General features: G+C 53.7%; 2 protein-coding genes across 6 annotated transcripts in view; one reads left to right on the top strand and one right to left on the bottom strand.

Annotated features, from left to right (window-relative positions):
* Window positions 1-7,065, top strand: part of PLXND1 (plexin D1) — a 51,961-nt gene extending 44,896 nt beyond the window's left edge. For 3 of the 5 annotated variants that reach the window (XM_073787733.1, XM_073787731.1, XM_073787734.1), the window contains 11 exons: window positions 117-263; window positions 408-564; window positions 990-1,093; window positions 1,176-1,239; window positions 1,928-1,962; window positions 2,195-2,299; window positions 2,834-2,997; window positions 4,092-4,239; window positions 5,322-5,462; window positions 5,602-5,676; window positions 5,864-7,065. In XM_073787733.1, coding sequence (XP_073643834.1) covers window positions 117-263; window positions 408-564; window positions 990-1,093; window positions 1,176-1,239; window positions 1,928-1,962; window positions 2,195-2,299; window positions 2,834-2,997; window positions 4,092-4,239; window positions 5,322-5,462; window positions 5,602-5,676; window positions 5,864-5,992 — 1,269 coding nt within the window. In that variant the 3' untranslated portion in view covers window positions 5,993-7,065. The remainder of the gene's footprint in view (window positions 1-116; window positions 264-407; window positions 565-989; window positions 1,094-1,175; window positions 1,240-1,927; window positions 1,963-2,194; window positions 2,300-2,833; window positions 2,998-4,091; window positions 4,240-5,321; window positions 5,463-5,601; window positions 5,677-5,863) is intronic. The other 2 variants (XM_073787732.1, XM_033865480.2) reach the window with 1 other exon arrangement.
* Window positions 7,066-10,697: 3,632 nt separating this feature from the next.
* On the bottom strand, window positions 10,698-14,707 carry H1-8 (H1.8 linker histone). Its single transcript, XM_033863742.1, has 4 exons — window positions 14,426-14,707; window positions 12,390-12,732; window positions 11,273-11,337; window positions 10,698-10,949 (listed from the first exon to the last, which is right to left on the bottom strand). Exons 1-4 carry the CDS (start codon window positions 14,705-14,707, stop codon window positions 10,698-10,700), a joined length of 942 nt encoding a protein of 313 aa, XP_033719633.1.
* Between the last annotated feature and the right edge of the window lie 6,700 nt (window positions 14,708-21,407).

The following is a 21,407-nucleotide window of genomic DNA, read 5'->3' as shown; positions in this document are numbered from 1 at the left end:
GAAGCGGGTAGCGAAGGCATTCCAGGTTGGGGCCGGACTCTGGAGTGTGGGCTGGAGGCCAGGGGCTGGGCCAGGCAGTCTGGCCTCAGCCTCTGACAGGCGCGCACCTTCCGCAGGAGACGGTGGGGGAGCCGTTCTTCCTGCTCCTGTGCGCCATCAAGCAGCAGATCAACAAGGGCTCCATCGACGCCATCACAGGCAAGGCCCGCTACACGCTCAACGAGGAGTGGCTGCTGCGGGAGAACATCGAGGCCAAGCCCCGGGTGAGCCGGGCGGGCGGGCAGGGAGGGGTCCCGCACCCCCGGAGAGTCCCGGCTCCACTGCTGCCCGCCCCCCCCACTCCCCACAGGCTGTCTCCCCTCCAGGGCCCGGTGGTCGCCCGCTGACCCTCCCCCTCTCTCCTGCAGAATCTGAACGTGTCCTTCCAGGGCTGCGGTATGGACTCGCTGAGCGTGCGGGCCATGGACACAGACACGCTGACGCAGGTGAAGGAGAAGATCCTGGAAGCCTTCTGCAAGAACGTGCCCTACTCCCAGTGGCCGCGTGCCGAGGACGTCGACCTAGGTGGGCAGGGTAGGGCAGGGGCGGCAGGCGTGGGGCTGCTTCAGCAGCGCAGGCTCCTGCCTTGGGCGCACACACTCCCGCCGCTCATTAGATGTGCGCTAGCTGTGGCTCTGGGGACGTGCAGACAGATCAGCTGCCGGGAGCTCTGTGTGGGGCGGGGAGGGGAGACAGGGCCTGCGGTGGGAGGCCGATGCAGGCTGCTGCCCCAGCAGCTCTGAGATCCCTGTGATAGCCCCGAGGATGAGGCCTTTCCAGAGCTCCTGCTCTGCGCCCGGCACCCTCTCCCCTCCCCGTCTCCCAGATGGACGAGTAGAGGCTCAGGGACAGGTGTGGGTGCCCCCGGTTCTCTCCCCGTGTGGCCCGCTGGGAGCCTGCCTCCCCGTGGCCCCTGCTCCCAGCCCTGATGCCCTTCCCCCTGCCCGCAGAGTGGTTCGCCTCGAGCACGCAGAGCTACATCCTGCGGGACCTGGACGACACCTCGGTGGTCGAGGATGGCCGAAAGAAGCTCAACACGCTGGCCCACTACAAGGTGGGCCCCGGCTCCACCCACCTCCCACCACTCCCAACCTCCCTGACCTCCGACCTCTGACCTCGGCCTCTCTCCCCCTCAGATCCCTGAAGGTGCCTCCCTGGCCATGAGCCTCACAGACAAGAAGGACAACACCCTGGGCCGAGGTAGTGCTGGTGGACGTGGGGAGGGCCCCTTCTGAGCGGCCCCAGTGGGGAAGCTGAGGCTTGGAGGGACGGGGCTGGGCCGGGCTGAGGCTCCCTGCTGGGGGCGGGGCCGGGCCCCCCTGCCGCAGGGCTGCTTGGCAGGGCCTGTGGCCAGGCCTCTCAGCGCTGGATTCCTGCAGGCAGCAGAGAGAGGCCCCAGGAGGGTGGGATGTGATTCCAAGAGGCCATGTGGGCTTTGGCCTGTGTCCCCGCCTCAAACATCCCATTCATACCTTCAGATGCCCCAGGCCTGGGGTCCTAGGCTCCTCTGGGTCTTGGGGTTCCCTCCTGAGGCAAGGAGCAGGCTCTCGGGTCTCTCCCAGTGAGGTCTGGGCTGGGGGGTGAGGGCCGCCGCCCTGCCCTACTCGAGGGGCCGTGACCGTCTCCCTGCTGCTGCCGTCACCTGGTGGATGTTTCCGTCTGTCAACGCCTCTGTCTTTCTCTCTCTACCTCATTCTCTGCGTGTGTCTCTGGATCTCGCTCTCAGCTCTCTTACTTTGCATTTCTCTCTCTGTGCCTTGTTCTCTCCACATGTCCGTTTCGCTCTGTCCATGGAGCTCAGTTTCTTTCTCCATCTTTTGGTCTCCATTTCTGTTTCTCTCTCTCCCCACTCCTCTCTCGTTTATTGTGTGTGTTTTCCCTCTCGCAGTGAAAGACTTGGACACAGAGAAGTATTTCCATTTGGTGAGTGCCCTGCCTCCGGCCCTGGGCGTGCCCGCCCTTCACTGGGTGTCGGCTTGGCTTCCTGCCACCCTGGGCCTCTGGGGGCAGTGCTTGCAGGCCCTGGGAAAGGCTGGAGTGGGGAGCGGGAACGGGACCCAGGGTAGCTCGCGTGCACCACAAAGAGGGCCCAGTGCCCACGGGCGGCCGGGGATGGTGCCTGGCGCCAGCACTGACCACTGCCCTGGCCTCCCAGGTGCTGCCCACGGATGAGCTGGCAGAGCCCAAGAAGTCCCACCGGCAGAGCCACCGCAAGAAGGTGCTACCAGAGATCTACCTGACCCGCCTGCTGTCCACCAAGGTGGGCCCACCCTCATCTCTGTGTCCTCACTCCAGTGGGTCAGCTGTGAGCACACACTTGGAGTGAGGGGGACAGTGCTTCCCCTGTGGGGCCAGCCAGGCTCTGGGGCGAGAGGCTGAGGGCTTTGGATCCCAGCTGAGGAGGGGTTTGCTCCCAGCATGAAGGGTGCCCGATGACAACTTCTCTATCAGCCCGTGTGACATGGAGGGCAGCAGAGGCCCAGTGATGCCCCCAAGGCCACACTGCTGGGGCAGCAGAGTGGGCGCCTGAGAGCTCACACTCCAGCCCAGCAATTCCCTGCTCTATGTCTCAGTCCTTCCAACACCCTTGTGGGGTAGGTTGCACTAACCCGTTTCACAGACAGGAAGACCGAGGCCCAGAGAGGTTAGATGACCAGCCTGATGCCACGTAGCTTCCCCATTCACCCAGCACTGCTCAGTCCCAGCACCACGGGCTCCCCTGAACTGCCAGAGGTGCCTGCTTACCCCCCTCTGTGTGGTCTTGGGCTGACGACGGCCACCTCCTTCCATGCAGGGCACGCTGCAGAAGTTTCTGGATGACCTGTTCAAGGCCATTCTGAGTATCCGTGAAGACAAGCCCCCACTGGCTGTCAAGTACTTCTTTGACTTCCTGGAAGAGCAAGCAGAGAAGAGGGGGATCTCAGACCCTGACACCCTACACATCTGGAAGACCAACAGGTGGTGGGCCAGTGTGGTGTGGGTGGGAGGCCAGGGGGGGAGGGCTGTGTGATTCACTCTATCATTGGGGGCAGCAGTGGTGTGGGGGTTCAGAGCCTGGTCTCTCAGCCCACCGGCCTGGGTTCAATCCCTTATGCCATTCCAAGCTGTGTGACCTTGGGTAAGTGACTTAACCTCTCTGTGCTTTAGTTTCTCCTAGCTATAAAACCAGGGCAGTAAAAGTAACCCACTTTAATTGTAAGAATTAACTAAAAGTGAGCATTGTCTAAGTTTTGCCCTTACCATCACTCTCCTCCACCCCTCTGCGGTGGGCACCGTCAGCTCCGTTTTACAGATGAGCACACTGAGGCTCGTGGAGATGTTCCTGCCCCCGATCACATCCCTCCTTTGAGGCACGGTTTACCTTTTCATGGTCACAAACCCCAACAAGAAGTTGTTGAAAACCTTAGCCTAACGCTCAGAAAAACATGCCGCAGACCTAGAAGTTTCTGTGTAGCTGCAGGGGCTGCTCAGAGCTCTGGTTGGGGTGGGGTGGGGGGTCTGTATGTCCCAGGCTGCCCAGTCACTGGGGAGGAGGGTGTTACCAACCCTCTGGCCCCCTGAGGCTAAGGATCCAGGCCTCTTCCCTCCCTCAGTTTGCCTGGTGACCCAGTTAATGATGGACTTCCCGCAGCCATGCAGGGGCTGGAGGAGGAGCCATGGGCTGCGAGGCGGGGGCAGGGCGGGGGTTCTAATGGGAACCAGGACTGTCTCGCTGGCTCCAGGCTGCTGCGTGAGAGCGGGCGACTGTGCAGGGGTGGGGCGGGCAGCAAGGGTGAAGTCAGGCCTTGCAGCTCCTGCCGCAGCCCGTGGCCCTCTCCACACAGGAAACCCGGCTCCCAGCCCCTCTGCTGCCCCAGCCGGCCGGGGATGGCCATCAGCCGCATTTGTGGGGGAGCAAACCGAGGTTTCCAGAGGTTCCGTCCTGTGACTAGTCTCCGCTGGCCTCGAGGGGCAAAGCCAGCCTGTCCCAAGCCCCCTCGGCAACCACTGCCTCTGCTGCCCACCCCCGGGGGGGGCTCACGCCGCTGCCCCTGTCACTCTCTGTCCCACAGCCTTCCTCTCCGGTTCTGGGTGAACATCCTAAAAAACCCACAGTTTGTCTTTGACATCGAGAAGACGGACCACATCGATGCCTGCCTCTCAGTCATCGCACAGGCCTTCATCGACGCCTGTTCCATCTCGGACCTGCAGCTGGGCAAGGTCAGCTGCTCCTGGGCAGGCCATCTGGTGCTGATGGGGACGGAGATCTTCCTGGGAGGGGAAACAAAAGAGCTCAGATCTGGGGGACGTGGGAATGAACGCGGTCATCAGAAGCGGGCGGGGGGACTCCCAGAAACCGCCACCCACAGTCAAACTACGTGGCTGCAGACTGGCTGCAGCTGCCTCAGGTGTGCCCCGCACCAGTTCCCAACGCTGAGGCCGTGGAGCCAGGCCAGGAGAAGCCAGAGTGAACGTGGAAAGCCTGTGTGGTCTGGCACACCATCGGAGACCCGTGGGCTCCGGACGGCAGCCCTGATGGTCAAGAGCCATCCAGTGGGCACTGAGTGAAGGGGTGGGCAGAGGGGGGCACAAGTGACCAAGACCTTTGAATACATGCAGGAGGGAGACCCCTGAGGCATCTGTCTGCAGGGAGAGGACCCAGCTGGCTTTAGCAGGCCCGGAGGGGAGAGAGCGGCATTCCAGGCCGAGGGAAGGGCCTGGGCCGGGCAGGGAGGCTGTGAGCGTTAATGAAATGGTAGAGTTAGACCTGCCCCTGCAGGAGGGCCGGTGCCCGGCCCTGTGTTTAGCCCATGACTTTCAGAGAGAGGCCGCGAGAGGCAGAAAATGCCGTCACCTCTCACACACTATCTCGGAAAGCAGGACGCCCATGACAGAGAACTGGGAACATACTTGGCACGTTTTGCTTTCAGGCGTAGGAAACATGTGGTGGGAAATATTCCACTGAGACAGCAGTCAGGCTTCCAGAAATCTTAGCCACCAAGGCCCATATCCCTAAGCAAGGATACAAACAAAACAGCCTGCGTGTCAGAGAGCTGGCACAAGCCCATGCACTTTCCCCCCAGAAGTCGGTCCCCCCTTGAGGTCATCACCCTGACACTTCCGTAGAAAATAGGGCAGGGGTTCCAAGTACAAGGGCGGAGAGGAGAGGGGTGGGGGTCCCTGGTCCAAAGCCCGCAGGGCGGGGACGTTCAGTGATGGGCTCGTTTGTGTGGCAGGAGAGACGAGGGCTCATCCAGGAGAAAACGAGTCTGTGTCTGAATCCCTCACTCCCCTCTGCCCAGGACTCACCAACCAACAAGCTCCTCTACGCCAAGGAGATTCCCGAGTACCGGAAAATCGTGCAGCGCTACTACAAACAGATCCATGACATGACTCCGCTCAGCGAGCAGGAAATGAACGCGCACCTGGCGGAGGAGTCACGGGTGCGCCGCAGGACCTTGCCGGGCGGGACTTGACTGTCAGCGAGGAGCTGTGTTTAAGCAGCGAGTCTTGGCTGGGCTGGGCCTGGTTTTGACCATGGAGTCAACCTCTCTCCGACTTCCGCCTTGTCTTTCCTCACAGAAATACCAGAATGAGTTCAACACCAACGTGGCCATGGCCGAGATTTATAAATACGCCAAGAGGTATCGCCCACAGGTGAGTAGCCCCCAGTGCGAGGCCCCCCTCGGAGCTACGATGCCCCCATGTCAGCCCTGCTCACTGCCACCTGCTCAGGGAAACAAACCCAGGGTGAGGGTCCCTCTCAGGCATTCATATCCCCAGGACGTTTCCGCTTTGGGGTGGCCACCAGCAGTGGAAATCCAGGCGGTGTGTTCTCCCCCAGGATGTGCAGTGGGACCCGGGGGTCCTGGGCCCGGGCTTTGGCCCAGCTCCCTCCGCTTCCCCCTCAGATCATGAGCGCCCTGGAGGCAAACCCCACAGCCCGGAGGACGCAGCTGCAGCACAAGTTTGAGCAGGTGGTGGCCCTGATGGAGGACAACATCTACGAGTGCTACAGCGAGGCCTGAGCCTGGGGGATGGCAGGACGGGCGCCCTCCCTCGAGTTCGCTTTGTCCCCAGTGCCTCGGACTCCGGCTGGGAAACAACGCAGCACGAGGGGCCTCTCTGAGCCAGCCAGCGGAGCCCCCAGCCCTGGCCCCTTGGGCACCATCCCCTCCCACCTGCCCCCAGACCCGGCTCTGGGCTGGGGGCTCAAATGCTGCAGCCGTTCCCCGGTAAGGCTCCCACCGTCCACCCAGCACAGCCTGGACGGCACCCCACTTGCTCTGCCCTGCACGGCCCAGTGCTAACGAACCCACCGATGGGCGAACAGGCCACCCGGCCCTGAGGTCGCAGCCGGAAACACTACCTCATCCTACCCGGTGGAGGGGAGGCCCCTTGAACCAGCCTTCAGCTGGTTTCCACTTCTTCAACCACCAAAATGTTGTCCCCTTCTCTACTCACCTGCAGAGGACCCTGGCCACACGCCATCCAGCAGCGTCAGGTTTCTGTTCTTGAGCGGCCGCTGGCTGAGTGGGCAGCACCACTGCCCGCGGGAGGCTCTGTGCTGCCCTGGGAGCCGGGCGGGCAGGGGCCGAGGGGACAGGTGCTGGGCGATCCTGGTCTCGAGGGAGGGGAGGGGGCTGAGTTGCACCGAGGCTGTAGCTGGGCTACTTGATCTTGCTGGAAGTGTTTCTAAAGAGAGCACCACTTTTTGTTGTTGTTTTTTTTAAAAAAAGCTTTTATATATTAAAAAACTTATCGCGCGCCAACTGTGAATAGCTGCCACTAGTGCAGAGGACCCGGGGAGGGGTCCCGAGGGGCTCCCAGCGCAACACTGGAAATGACTGTTCCAGGGGACAGGCAGACCTGGCAGAGACCCCCCGCGCCCTGAGAACACCGTCCTTTCTGTTCTGCCAGAAGCGGCTGGCTGGGGCTGACCCAGCCAGTGCTGGGACAGGTCGCAGACCTTGGGGCTGGGCTGGAGGGGGAGGCTGGGATGCTCTGGAACCTTCTTTATAATAAAAGCCTGATGGGAAAACCTGCCGTGGGCTCCAGCCTTTATCCTGAGATGGCTGTACTTGTAGCAGAAAGGAGGGAGGGGGGCCTGGCTTAGGACCCTGCCCGGCTCCCCTCGTGAGGGGTGGGCAGATACCAACTCCGCTTCCAAGGAGGTTCAGTGGGGAAATGCGGGCATCCACTGACCGCCAGGAATATGTCACAGCTGCTGTGTGCCATCTATCCCTGGGTAGGCCCTGCTCCTAACCTACTTACCTATGTAATAAGCCGTGAGGAACAGAATATCATCCCCATTTTACAGATGTAGAAACTGACTCTCAGCACAGTCGAGGAATTTCCCATGTCACGGCACAGGGAAGCCAAAAACCAGCTTGCGTGGGCCCCTCATTCCTCTGTTCCATGCTTCCTCCAGGCTGGAGTTCCCACAGCGGCCCCCAAAGCGTGTGGGGAGCTCCAAGGTGACCACCCTGGAAAGAGAACTGCCGTTTACACACTCGCCCTGAATTTGTCATAAATATATACCATTAACTCCATTATTCAGATGAGGAAACAGAGACAGTTTCTCCCAGGCTGGTATAACTCTGCACTATTTCTCACCTCAGCACATGACTTGGGATCAGCAAATACCACAGAGACCCCCAGCCCACCCAGCTGGCTCTAGGCCTGAGCTGGGGCTGAGGTTCACTGACCCCCAGGAAAGGTCACTAAAGGACCACCTCCAAATCAGAAGCGGCTTAAGTTAGTTTTTTCTTTTTATGAAGGAAAAATAATCCCCCCACACACACACATTAATCAGGAGTAAGAGCCAGGACAGAAAAAATCGTACAATTTAAACAAAATCCCAAAAATACCAGTTCTAGAATTGAGAACAGAAAAATGAGAAAAGTAAACAATTTTTAGCTTTAAAAATAGCCTCTTCCTGTAGTGCCTTCTGGGCGGAGATTCTTTATCTTTTCAAATTCTCTATTCTGATCACTGATGCCTTTTTATTAAGCAGCAGACTTTCTAGTCTAAGTTATTTACACAATTTGATAAGAATTTTTTGGGGGGGTGTGATGCTAGAATGAATACATGTTTTCTGCAGAACTGTCAGGAAGTACGAAAAGCCTGAAGAAAATAAAAGCTACCCTAACCCACCCATGGTTAAAATCTGAGAGCATGCCATTCCAAACTCCAAATCGTGTGCCTGCCTGGGTCGGAGGCTGAGGAGTGATAATCGAGATCAGGATGTACTCACCATTTCGCAGCTGCCTCATCCCCCATGCAACATCTTCCTATGCCATTAACTATTCCATGGCCTGTTTTAATGCCTGATTAACATGCAATTCCTTCTTGAAGCTTAAAAACGCATTTGCACAGGGAGGACATCTCTAGTTTCTAGGGTCATTTCTCGGCACAGAAGGTGGCCAACCACTGTGAACCACCCCCAGTCCTTGTCTGGGGCCCTGAAGACTTGCCTTGCAGCTACAGGTGTCCCTTAGCTCCGTCTGAGGGTCACAGGAGGTGGAAACTTTGGCATAATGTCTGTCCTCAAGCAGGGGAGGAGGCCCTCCCAAGTCTCGTGGGTGCTGGGTGCTGGGTGCTGTCCGGCCTCTGCCAGGTCAGGGCTACTGGCCTGCTGCCAGCTCGTGGGGGTGGGATGCCCGGTGATGCCCAACCGCCCCCCCCAGAAGCTGCCCAGGGTGCCTCCCCCAACCAGAACCCCTAAGGGGGAAGCGCCAACCCAGCTCACTACCGTCTGCTCACTGTGCCCCTCGGGCCTCTGCTGGCAGCCACGTTACAGATGCCCCAGGGAAGCCAGGAAGCCATCGGCAGTGAGACAAAGCCTCACGTGGGATTCGGGGACGCGAGAGCAGGGCTGAGGGAGCAGCGGCAGAAAGGGGACAGTCTGATGCTCCATGCTGGGCTGCCTCAGTTTCCCTTTGTGTCCCATCTTCCCCTTCCCAAGTGCCATCCAGCTTACCTCTGACTCCCTTCAAATCCACCCCTTCCGTCTCTGCGCACTCCCTGGCTCAGCAGTCACCCCTTATCTGGACCTCCTCTTGGCAGCCCCCTGAACGAGCTGTTCTCGCCCCAGGAGGTGATCGCCACACAAGCACTTGTGTGGACCCCAAACTGTGGACCCCTTTCTACATCCACTCCCTCAGCATATCCCATCCACCCTGCTTAAACCTCTACCCAGAATCCACTACTTCTAACCCCTCCCTCCATGGCGGCCCACCCCTCAGCTGGACCATTGCAGGGGTCGCCTCCTTAGCCCCCTGCTGCTTCCCGTGTCCCCCCCTGCAGGCACTCCGCTGCTCACTGGCCTCTAATGGCTGTTCATCACAATTAAACAAAACCCAAAATTCCTACCCTGGCTTACAAGGCCCTTCAGGATCTTGCCCTAGTCTACCCTGCAGCCCTTGTTATGGTATCTACTGCTGCGTAACAAACCACCCCAATACATTTGTGGTGCTTATGTGTCTGCCTGGGGCAGGGCTCGGCAGGGAAGGCCCGTCCCTGTTCTACGTGGTGTCAGGGGGGCCACTCAACTGGGATAGGCGATCCATTTCCAAGATGGTGCACTCCCATGGCTGGCAAATTGGTGCTGGCTGGTCAGGGAGCCCAGCTGGGGCTGACAACTGGGGTGCCTCAATTCTTCTCCACCGGCTGTTTGGGTTTCCACACAGCATGGTGGCTGAGTTCTAAGAGCAACTATTAAAAAGCGAAAAAACAAGAAACAACCCCCACACAGGAAGTAGAAGCTGCCAGTCTCTTAAGGCCTGAGCCCAGCAACTGTCCTAACGTGAATTCCACTGTAGTCTATTGGTCAAGCAATCAACGAGCCCAGGTTCAAGGGGCAGGGGCACAGACTCCAGCTCTCCATGGGAACAGTGTCACATACGTTTTTAAAACACCCCAGACCTCACCTCTGTCTCCATCTGGGCTTTAGCCACACATGCCTGTCAAGAGCATTCCCACCCCACAGCCTTTGCTTTCTCTTCCTTCTGAGGATTCCCGAGGGGCCCACAGTCCTACTCAGTGACTAGTCGAACAGTCCACACCTCCTCTCAGCTCCTCTAACCCCTCCTCTCCGCAGCCACAGGGATCCTTCTCAACACACACCACGTCAGCCTCTTCCCTGCCTATAACCCACCCTGGCTCCCCAATGCCCCCAAGACGATGTCTGCCCTCCTTAGTCCACCCTTCCACACCTTCCTGCCCCATCTCCATGGCCCGGGGCTCATGCCACCCCTCCCCCACCTGTTCTCCTCTCAAAACCACAAATCCCCATCCTCCCAGCTCCACCCCACATTCTGGGCCCTCTGCCTGCAAGGCCCTTCCCCTCATCTATCTGGCAATTCCTACTCATCCTTTAAAACCAAAAGCTGCCCCCTCCAGGAAGCAGTCCCAGATCTCAGGCTGCATTAAACACCTTTCCAGTGCCTCCACGGGTGCCTAGGTGACTTTGGATCCCTGCAGCGGTCTGCATCTCCCCAGGGCAGAAGCTTCTATCTGGGTCCTAGCACTGGATGGCCAAATCCTTAGACCTCAGCCTCCTTCCACACCAATTTGTGGGGGGAAAAGTCTTTATTGATAAATAGGTTACAGTGAAATAGAGTGATAGTTTTTAGGGGAATAAAAAAGTAGAATCTCAGTCTGTCTCCACCCCGCCTCTAGTTCTCGGCTTCTGCCTTCTTACTGGCCGCTTTGGACGCAGAGGACTTGGTGGGAATGCCAGGCTTTCTCGGGCCTTTAGGGGCCTCTGCCTTCCTGGCCAGTGGTACAGGCTCCATCTTGGACCCACTGCCCTTGGGAGGAACAGGGGCCTTGGCTTTAGGCCCCTCCCCGGCCCCCTGCGCAGCAGCCTTTTTAGGGACCTTGCTGCCCATCTTCTTTTTGGCTGGGGAAGCAGCAGCATCCTCGCCCTATAAGAAAGCAAACCAGGAGCAAGGGGACAGAGCTGGGCAGGGCTGGGTGCACAGCTCAGAGCCCACGAACTTAGGGGTGAAATCCCAGCGCTGGGTCACTTTCGACAAGTGACCTCACCTCTCTAAGTCTCAGCCTCTTATCTATAAAATGGGGATGGTGATCCTCACGGCGCTGAAGGGCCGGGGAGGGGAGGAAAGTGCTCTGTACTTTGTAGGAAAATAAGTTGCCCCCTTCCTCGGCTGACCCCTCTGGGGCCGGGTGGGGATGCCCAAGCTCTGGTCGCTGGAGACCCAGAGCAGGAAGTCACCCAGGCACCTACCTTGGTGACCGTGGGTTTGGAACTCTGACTCCCAGGCTTTGTTTTCCTGTGGGCCTTGGTATCTGCTGGAAGAGGGGATGGCATGTGAGAAACACCCCTTTCAGGAGGAGCTGCTGCTGGGCAGGAAGGAAGGTTCAGGGGTCCCACAGCCCTCGTCCTGCCCAGGGCCCAGTCCTCACTCTGACACTTGCAGGCTGTGTGACCTGGAGCAAGTAGTTTAGCCTCTCTGAGTCTGGGTGCCCTAGTCTGCCAACTGAAGGTAGCAGCCTCTCTCCCACGGACAGTTGGAGGATTAACTGGGCAGTGGATGACCACCCCTCACTCCGTTCACAGCTCCACGCCTGCCCACACCAAATGCCCCCGACAGGTGTATCTGCCTCTAGCCTTTAACCCATCTTCCACATGGCAGCCAGGATACATTTTTCTTTTATTATTATTATTTTTTTGCAATACGTGGGCCTCTCACTGCTGTGGCCTCTCCCGTTGCGGAGCACAGGCTCCGGACGCGCAGGCTCAGCGGCCATGGCTCACGGGCCCAGCCGCTCCGCGGCATGTGGGATCTTCCCGGACCGGGGCACGAACCCGTGTCCCCTGCATCGGCAGGCGGACTCTCAACCACTGCGCCACGAGGGAAGCCCCAGGATACATTTTTAAGAACACCTTGGGCCCTAGCTGTCCCCTGTTCAGAGTCTTTCTGTGGCTCCTCATCGTCCTCCAGATAAAGTTCAGCCTCCTGCTGCCCTTCACAACCTCCCCTCCCCCTCCCCCAGTGCACACAGACACAACTATTTGTACTTCTTCCACCTTCTTCAAGCTTCCAGGCCTCTGCACAAGCTGTTCTGCCTGGGACACCTCCTCCAGGAAGCCTCCCCTGATCCTTCTCAGAGATGACCCCTCCTCCTCTCTCTGCGCTCTTCTCCCCCATACCCACCCCCACCAGCTACCATGCATTCTCTGTCTCTCTGAGTCAAGCCAAGTGCTCAGGGCACACTGGCTAGAAATCCCTCCTCCCAGAGCTGGCCCCTCCATTCCAGCTCATGTCCCGTGGCTGCCAGAAACCCCCTCCCATGCCCTCCTCTCACCCCATTCACATCCATACCTCGGCTGCTCCTTCCACCTTTGACCTCTGACTTCCCGCTGGGCCCACTGGCAATGGGAGGGGCCTTTGTGGCCTTGTCTGGCTGTTGGGAGGACTTCTTGGCCTCACCCAGTCTTGCCTCTTGGTCCTTGGTCTGCTGGCCTTTCTTGGGGGCCTTCTTGGCTGCACCTGGTTTGGGGGGAGCTGTCCTCCCCTCTCCCGGCTTCCTGGATCCTTTTTTCACATCGCCTGGGTTGGGTGGGTTCTTCTTTGACTCAGTTGGTTTCTTGGAGTCCTTTCCCTCAGCTTGACCAGGCCTCCTGGGGGCCGTCATGGTGGACGTCTTCCGGGGCTGGATTTTCCTTTTGTCTTTGGGAACTAACTGGAGGAGGAGAGAACGGGGTGGGATTGAGAGCAGAGGTTCTGGATGTCTTACGCCCCTATACCCTACATGAGGCTCAGAGAAGACCCCATCCCAAAGGAGGGGGAGAGGAAGGCGGCCAAGGGCTTGCGGAGAGCACGCAAAACCACCTCCTAAATGCCGGCTGCCAGTAGTGCATTCCACCCATTCACGCACTGTGAGGAACGGTGCTGCCATTAGGAGCTAAGGAACCCGAGTCTCCAAAACTCGCCCAAGCTTCTGCTACCCTCCCTGCACAGGTGGCGGGCACGCGCCTCCCACCCCCGCACCCGGAAGCCTCAGAGCCAGGCTTCTGGGAGCACATCGTGCACACTGAGCCCTAACGGTATCTCTGAGATGCTAACCTATAATCTCCTTTGACCCCCCCAACACCATCCACAGACTGTGGCTCGGACTCCCCACCTCCCCGCCTCACACCACTGTGTCCCCAAGTCTCCCTGCCGCTTCGCTTCTGTGTAGCTGGACACGGACATGGAAGTCAGACGGCTGAGAGTTCGTGGCTTCCTGGGGCCTCAACCCCAGCCCAAGGGCGACTCGCCCAGGTCTTCTCCTCCCCCTCTGGTCTCGGTCTCCTCATCTTTACAATGGGGCCAACAGAGAGGGTACAAGTGGCAGGAGGATGCAAGCGTCCCCGGCAAACAGGTGGTCCCTGCCCCTCTAGAGCCCAGCTGATGACGCTGCTCCCAGCATCCCTGGACCCTCACGGCTCCCCGTTACCCACCAAGACCAGAATCAACTCCCACTCTCTGCACACACACATTCCTGACTCCGTGGTACCCAAGACCCCCTTCCCTGCCTCCCAGCTCGTTGGCCCACTTTCCTGACCGTCTCCCAGTCACACGCACTCCCAGTGCCCTCTCTTGCTTCCCTTCACCCCACCCTGTGCCCCTGGCCTTGCCATGGCTGGTGTCCAATCTCTGACCCACACACCCAGAGTTCCAGGAGGGGGGATCCCCTGTGCTCAGCCACCCTATTCCCACAGGGATTGGAACGTGGAGGTTGAGAACGTTCCACCGTGTTCCATGGAGCCTGTCAGAGGAACTGCTACTTGCTGGGGCACAGCAGTGACAAGACAGACCCCATGTCTGTGTCACTGAGATTTCCCTGGTGGCAGCTGGCAGTCATGATGCTGGGGCTTAATTCTGTGGCCAAATTTGCCCTTAGCTCTGGGTGACCCTCCCCTTTGAAAGAGGAGGATGTAGGGGCTCAGGGAGGTGTCAGCCCTGGTCTGGAGACCACGGGTCTGGAGCCAGACAGCACGGGGAACAAACCCCATTTCTGTAACCCCGTAGAGGCCAAGGTTGGGTCTGTGCCGCCCGTGGTAAGGAATTCCAGGAAGGGGTCACGGACGCCAAGGACCCAGAAATGGAACAGCTGAGACGGTCTCTGGTCACTCAACACACCCGACAGGGATGGAGGCGGAAGCAGCAGGGTGACTGGGGCCGTGTGGGTGCTCAGCTTTCCCGGGGAGACGGGGGGTCTCGGCAAAGACAGAGGAAGAACGAGAAGAGAAAGAAGGAGAGAGGGAACAGGGCAGGGAACCAGCACCCAGAGGCTGGGAAGAAAGAGCTGGAATTGGGGTTCAAGCCCTCGGGCAAGTCCACCTGCACCCTGGGGCCTCTCGCCACCCCCCACCCCATTCCCAGTGCCTGACTTTGAAGCTGCCAGTGGCTCCCCGGGCCTTGGAGTTGACGGGCCTGACAAGGAGGCCGCGGTGCATGCCTGTGGCCAAGGCCTGCTTCAGCAGGTACTTGAACCGGAGGACGTTCACTGTCGGGTACTTCTGCAGGATGTAAACCTTGATGGCCGCCACCGAGGTACCCCGGCGCTGCTCCCCCGCCTGCAGCGCCTCCAGCACCATGCGCAGCACCGGAGGGTGGCGGCGGGGCTCTCGGACGCCGCTCCGGATCAGGCCTACGGACAGACAGCAGGACATCACCCGGGGCCCAGACCTCCCTCAGACCCCGCTGAGGACAAACATGCCTAGTGAAACACCCACTAGGCGCTGGCCAGGCCCCACTGTGTGTGAGCAAGCGGCCGGGGGATCAAGTACACACCCCTCACCCCCACCCCAGGTCAGGGCCACTGCCCCCTGGCCTGGGAGCAGACGTGGGGGCACTGCTTGGCCACCCGGGGTCTCCCGGTGCCCACCGTGGGGCTGGGCACGCAGCAGCCCTCCACGAAGGCTCAATAAAAGCATTAAAGCGTTCTTTAACAAACAAACCTACACCAGGTCAGTTGTCTAGCTCTAACTACCAGTTTACAGGAAATGCAAGGGCCACGGGCATGAAATCAGTAAAACCCAGACTGTGAGGAACGCTCCAGAACACACGGCCCGGTTTCTCCTACAAACAAGCAAGGAGGAAAAGACAATGTGGGAAGGGCCCCAGAGAGGAAAGATCCTAAGAACCCCTTTAACCAAATGCAACATGGGGGCCTTGCTCAGACTCAGAATAGGATTTGGACAATCCAAATGGAAAAAAAAAAAAAGGCAACTAGACAAATGTGAACACTGGAATATTTCATGATATTCAGGATGATACTGTTTCCAGTGTGCTGATGGTATTGCAATTATTTTAAGAGGTTCTTATCTTTTAAAGATAAATACTGAACTGGGACTTCCTCGGTGGCACAGTGGGTAAGACTCCGTGCTCCCAGCATAGGAGGCCTGGGTTCGATCCTTGGTCAGGAAACTAGATTCCATATACATGCCACAACTAAGAGTTTGCATGCCACAACTAAGGAGCCCATGTGCTGCAACTAAGGAGCTGGTGGGCTGCAACAAAGGAGCCTGCCTGCCACAACTAAGACCACGTGCAGCCAAATAAATAAATAAATAAAAGATAAATACAGAACTGTTTACAGATGAAATGATAAGTCTAGCATTTACTTCGAAATAAGACAGTAGGTGAAACAAGGGTACCTAAAGGCTGTTAGCTGTTGAAGTCGGGTGATGGCTGCCTGGGGTAGGGGCGCAGGTCACTGTATCATTCAGTCTAATTTTGTGTCCATTTAAAAGTTTTCATCGGGGCTTCCCTGGTGGTGCAGTGGTTGAGAGTCCGCCTGCCAATGCAGGGAACACGGGTTCGTGCCCCAGTCCGGGAAGATCCCACATGCTGCGGAGCGGCTGGGCCCGTGAGCCACGACCGCTGAGCCTGCGCCTCCGGAGCCTATGCTCCGCAACGGGAGAGGCCACAACAGTGAGAGACCCGCGTACCACAAAAAAAAAAGTTTTCATCATGGGACTTCCCTGGTGGCACAGTTGTTGAGAATCCACCTGCCAATGCAGGGGACGCGTGTTCGATCCCTGGTCCGGGAAGATCCCACATGCCGCAGAACAACCAAACCCATGCGCCACAACTACTGAGCCTGTGCTCTAGAGCCTGTGAGCCACAACTACTGAGCCTGCATGCCACAACTACTGAAGCCCACACACCTAGAGCCCACATTCCACAACAAGAGAAGCCACTTCAATGAAAAGCCCATGCACCACAACAAAGAGTAGCCCCCGCGCACCACAACTAGAGAAAACCCGTGCGCAGCAATGAAGACCCAACACAGCCAAAAATAAAATATAAATAAATCAATTTATTTAAAAAAAAGAGTTTTCATCATAAAAAGTAACAAAAGAATTTCACTCCTATGCCCGAGAGAAAAGCAAATATACATCCACACAAAAATGTGTACACAGATGTTCATAGCAGCATTATTTATAATAGCCCAAAAGCAGAAACAACCCCAAAGTCCATAAACTAGTGGATGGATAAATAAAACGTGTTATAGACGTAAAATACAATGTCATCCAGGCAACAGGAGGAATGAAGTACTTCCTTGAAAACATTATGCAGAGTGAAAGCAGCCAGTCACAAAAAGTCATATATTGTATGAGTTAGTTTATATGAAATGTCCAGAATGGGCAAATCAGAGCCAGAAGGTAGATTAGTGGTTGCCAGGGGCTGGGAGGTGGGCAGGGATGGGGAGTGACAGCTAATGGGTACAGGTTTTCTTTAGAGAGGATGGAAATATTCTAAAATTGACTGTGGAGATGGGTACACAACTGTGAATATACTAAAAGCCATTGTACACTTTAAATGGGTGAATTGTATGGTATGTGAATTGTTGAGATATCTCGATAAGCTGTTGTTTTTTTTTCCTCAGTACGCGGGCCTCTCACTGTTCTGACCTCTCCCGTTGCGGAGCACAGGCTCCAGACGCGCAAGCTCAGCGGCCATGGCTCACGGGCCTAGCCGCTCCGCGGCATGTGGAATCTTCCCAGACCGGGGCACGAACCTGTGTCCCCTGCATCTGCAGGCGGACTCTCAACCACTGCGCCACCAGGGAAGCCCGATAAGCTGTTATTTTTAAAAAGTTGCAAAGGAGAGTAGGACCCAAGGGTGAGGAGGGAGACAGTGTGAGAAGTTGTCAGTCACCGTTAATCACATAAAAGTGGTTTAATTATGAAACCTGATTTAAACATTGTGATTAGAAATGTTGATTTCCAACCAATTTGCAAAAACTAAAGACAAAAAAGGAATCAAGTGGCTAAAATATATATATATATATATATATATATATATATTTTTTTTTTTTTTTTTTTTTTTTTTTTTTTTTGAGGTACGCGGGCCTCTCACTGTTGTGGCCTCTCCCGTTGCGGAGCACAGGCTCCAGACACGTAGGCTCAGCTGCCATGGCTCACGGGCCTAGCCACTCCGTGGCATGTGGGATCTTCCCGGACCGGAGCACAAACTCATGTCCCCTGCATCGGCAGGTGGACTCTCAACCAGTGCGCCACCAGGGAAGCCCATAAAAAATATATTTTTTAAAAAACCACATTTTAAAGTGAAAAAATAAAACAACCTTGTACATATACAGACTGCTATATCAAAGCCACATGGGAACTACAAACCAAAAAACTACAATAGATACACACACAAAAAAGAAAAAGCAACCCAAACACAACACTAAAGATAGTCATCAAACCACAAGAGAAGAGAACAAAAGAAGGGAAGAAAGAAGAGCAACAAAAACAAATCCAAAACAATTAAGAAAATGGAAATAGGAACACATGTATTGATAACTACCTTAAATGTAAATGGATTAAATGCTCCAACCAAAAGACATAGACTGGCTGAACGGATACAAAAAAAGACCCATCTATATGCTGTCTACAAGAGACCCACTTCAGACCTAGGGACACATACAGACTGAAAGTGAGGGGATGGAAAAAGATATTCCATGCAAATGGAAAACAAAGAAAGCTGGAGTAGCAATACTCATATCAGACACAATCAACTTTAAAATAAAGACTGTTACAAGAGACAAGGAAGGACACTACACAATGATCAAGGGATCAACCCAAGATATAAAAATTATAAATATGTATGCACCCAACGTACAAGCAGCTCAATATATAAAGCAAATACTAACAGCCATAAAGGGAGAAATTGACAGTAACACAATAAAAGTGGGGGACTTTAACCCCCCCACTGACACCAATGGACAGATCATCCAGACAGAAAATCAATAAGGAAACACAGGCCTTAAATGACACTTTACACTAGATGGACTTAATTGATATTTATAGAACATTCCATCCAAAAGGAGCAGAATACACATTCTTCTCAGGTGCACATGGAACATTCTCCAGGACTGACCACATGCTGGGCCACAAAGCCAGCCTCAGTAAATTTAAGAAAATTGAAATATCAAGCATCTTTTCTGACCACAACGTTATGAGATTAGAAATAAAAAATACAGGAAAAAAAACTGTAAAAAACACAAACTCGTGGAGGCTAAACAATATGTTACTAAACAACCAATGGATCACTGAAGAAATCAAAGAGGAAATTAAGAGAGACAAATGAAAATAAAAACACAACAATCCAAAGCCTATGGAATGTAGCAAAAGCAGTTCTAAGAGGGAAGTTTATAGCAATACAATCTTACCTCAGGAAACAAGAAACATCTCAAATAAACAACCTAATCTTACACCTAAAGCAACTAGAGAAAGAAGAACAAACAAAACCCAAAGTTAGGAGAAGGAAAGAAATCAAAGATCAGAGCAGAAATAAATGAAACAGAGATGAAGATAACAATAGAAAAGATCAATGAAACTAAAACCTGGTTCTTTAAAAAGATAAACGAAACTGGTAAACCTTTACTAGACTCATCAGAGAAAAAAGGGACAGGCTTCCCCTTTCAATAAGATTAGAAATGAAAAAGGAGACTACTACAAGCAACTATACACCAATAAATGGACAACCTGGAAGAAATGGACAAATTCTTAGAAAGGTACAACCTTCCAAGACTGAACCAGGAAGAGATAGAAAATATGAACAGACCAATCATGAGTACTGAAATTGAAACTGTGATTTAAAAACTTCCAACAAACAAAAGTCCAGGACCAGATGGCTTCACAGGCACATTCTATCAAACATTTAGAGAAGAGCTAACACCCATCCTTCTCACTCTTCCAAAAAAAATTGCAGAAGAAGGAACACTCCCATTCTACAAGGCCACCATCAGCCTGATACCAAAACCAGACAAAGATACCACAAAAAAAGAAAATTATAGGCCAATATCACTGATGAACCTTGATGCAAAAATCCTCAACAAAATACTACAAACCAAATCCAACAACATGTTAAAAGGATCATACAGCATGATCAAGTGGGATTTATCCCAGGGATGCAAGGATTCTTCTATATCTGCAAATCAACCACTATGATATACCACATCAACAGACTGAAGAATAAAAACCATATGATCATCTCAGTAGATGCAGGAAAAGCTTCTGACAAAATTCAACACCCATTTATGATAAAAACTCTTCAGAAAGTGGGCACAGAGGGAACCTACCTCAACATAATAAAGGCCATATATGACAAACCCACAGGAAACATCTCAATGGTGAAAAAATGAAAGCATTTCCTCTAAGATCAGCAACAAGACAAGGAAGTCCACCCTGACGACTATTATTCAACATAATTTTGGAAGTCCTAGCTACAGTAATCAGAGAAGAAAAAGAAATAAAAGGAATCCAAATTGGAAAAGAAGAAGTAAAGCTGTCACTGTTTGCAGATGACATGATACTATAGAGAATCTTAAAGATGCCACCAGAAAACTACTAGAGCTCATCAATGAATTTGGTAAAGTTGCAGGATATGAAATTAATGCACAGAAATCTCTTGCATTCCTATACACTAACAATGAAAGATTAGAAAGAGAAATTAAGGAAACAATTCCATTTACCACTGCAACAAAAAGAATAAAATACCTAGGAATAAACTTACCTAAGGAGGCAAAAGACCTGTACTCAGAAAAGAAAGAAATCAAAGATGACACAAACAGATGTTCTTAGATTGGAAGAATCAACATTGTGAAAATGACTATACTACCCAAAGCAATCTACAGATTCAATGCAATCCCTACCAAATTACCAATGGCATTTTTCACAGACTTAGAACCAAAAATTTTACAATTTGTATGGAAACACAAAAGACCCCAAATAGCCAAAGCAATCTTGAGAAAGAAAACAGAGCTGCAGGAATCTGGCTCCCTGACTTCAGACTATATTAGAAAGCTACAGTAATCAAAACAGTTTCATTGCAGCACTATTTACAATAGTGAGGACATGGAAGCAACCTAAATGTCCATCAACAGAGGATTGGAAAAAGAAGATGTGGGGACTTCCCTGGCAGTCCAGTGGTTAAGACTCTGTGCTCCCAATGTAGGGGGCACAGGTTCGATCCCTGGTCGGGGAACTAAGATCCTGCGTGCTGCAGCCAAAAAAAAAAAAAAAAAAAAGATGTGCTACATATATACAATGGAATATTACTCAGCCATAACAAAGAACACAATAATGCCATTTGCAGCAACAAGGATAGATCTAGAGGTTTTCATACTGAGTGAAGTAAGTCAGAGAAAGACAAATATCATATGATATCACTTATATGTGGACTCTAAAAAAAGGGTACAAATCAACTTGTTTACAAAACAGAAGGGTCACAGATAAAGAAAACAAATTTAAGGGCTTCCCTGGTGGTGCAGTGGTTAAGAATCTGCCTGCCAATGCAAAGGACAAGGTTTTGAGCCCTGTTCTAGGAATATCCCATATGCTGCAGAGCAACTGAGGCTGTGTGCCACAGCTACAGAGCCTGCATTCTAGAGCCCACAAGCCACAACTACTGAAGCCCGCATGCCACAACTGCTGAAGCCTGCACACCTAGAGCCTATGCTCTGCAACAAGAGATGCCACCACAATAAGAAGCCCACGCACTACAACAAAGAGTACCCCTGCTCGCCGCAACTAAATAAAGCCCGCACGCAGCAACGAAGACCCAACACAGTCAAGAATAAATAAATAAGTAAATGATTTTAAAAAAGAAAACAAATTTATGGTTACCAGGGGATAAGTGGGGGGAGGGATAAATTGGGAGGTTGGGATTGACATATACACACTACTATATATAAAATAAATAACTTATAAGAACCTGCTGTATAGCACAGGGAACTCTACTCAACAATCTGTAATGGCATATATAGGAAAAGAATCTTTAAAAAAAAAAAAGGAGTGGATATATGTATATGTATAACTGATTCACTTTGCTGTACACCTGAAACTAACAACATTGTAA

The sequence above is a fragment of the Tursiops truncatus genome, chromosome 10 (assembly GCF_011762595.2).
Source record: "Tursiops truncatus isolate mTurTru1 chromosome 10, mTurTru1.mat.Y, whole genome shotgun sequence".
Classification (NCBI taxonomy): Eukaryota; Metazoa; Chordata; class Mammalia; order Artiodactyla; family Delphinidae; genus Tursiops; species Tursiops truncatus.
The sequence above is the reverse complement of the archived record's forward strand: the minus strand, read 5'-3'. Positions and strand labels throughout refer to the sequence as shown.

What these genes read in the sequence shown, in the direction of transcription:
- H1-8 (XM_033863742.1), bottom strand. Translation starts at nt 14,707, where the DNA reads ATGTCCTGCTGTCTGTCCGTAGGCCTGATCCGGAGCGGCGTCCGAGAG. An exon ending in CGGGAAGTCAGAGGTCAAAG is followed by an intron (nt 11,338 to 12,389) that starts GTGGAAGGAGCA and finishes CCCCTCTTCCAG; the next exon opens with CAGATACCAAGGCCCACAGG. An exon ending in CCAAACCCACGGTCACCAAG is followed by an intron (nt 10,950 to 11,272) that starts GTAGGTGCCTGG and finishes GCTTTCTTATAG; the next exon opens with GGCGAGGATGCTGCTGCTTC.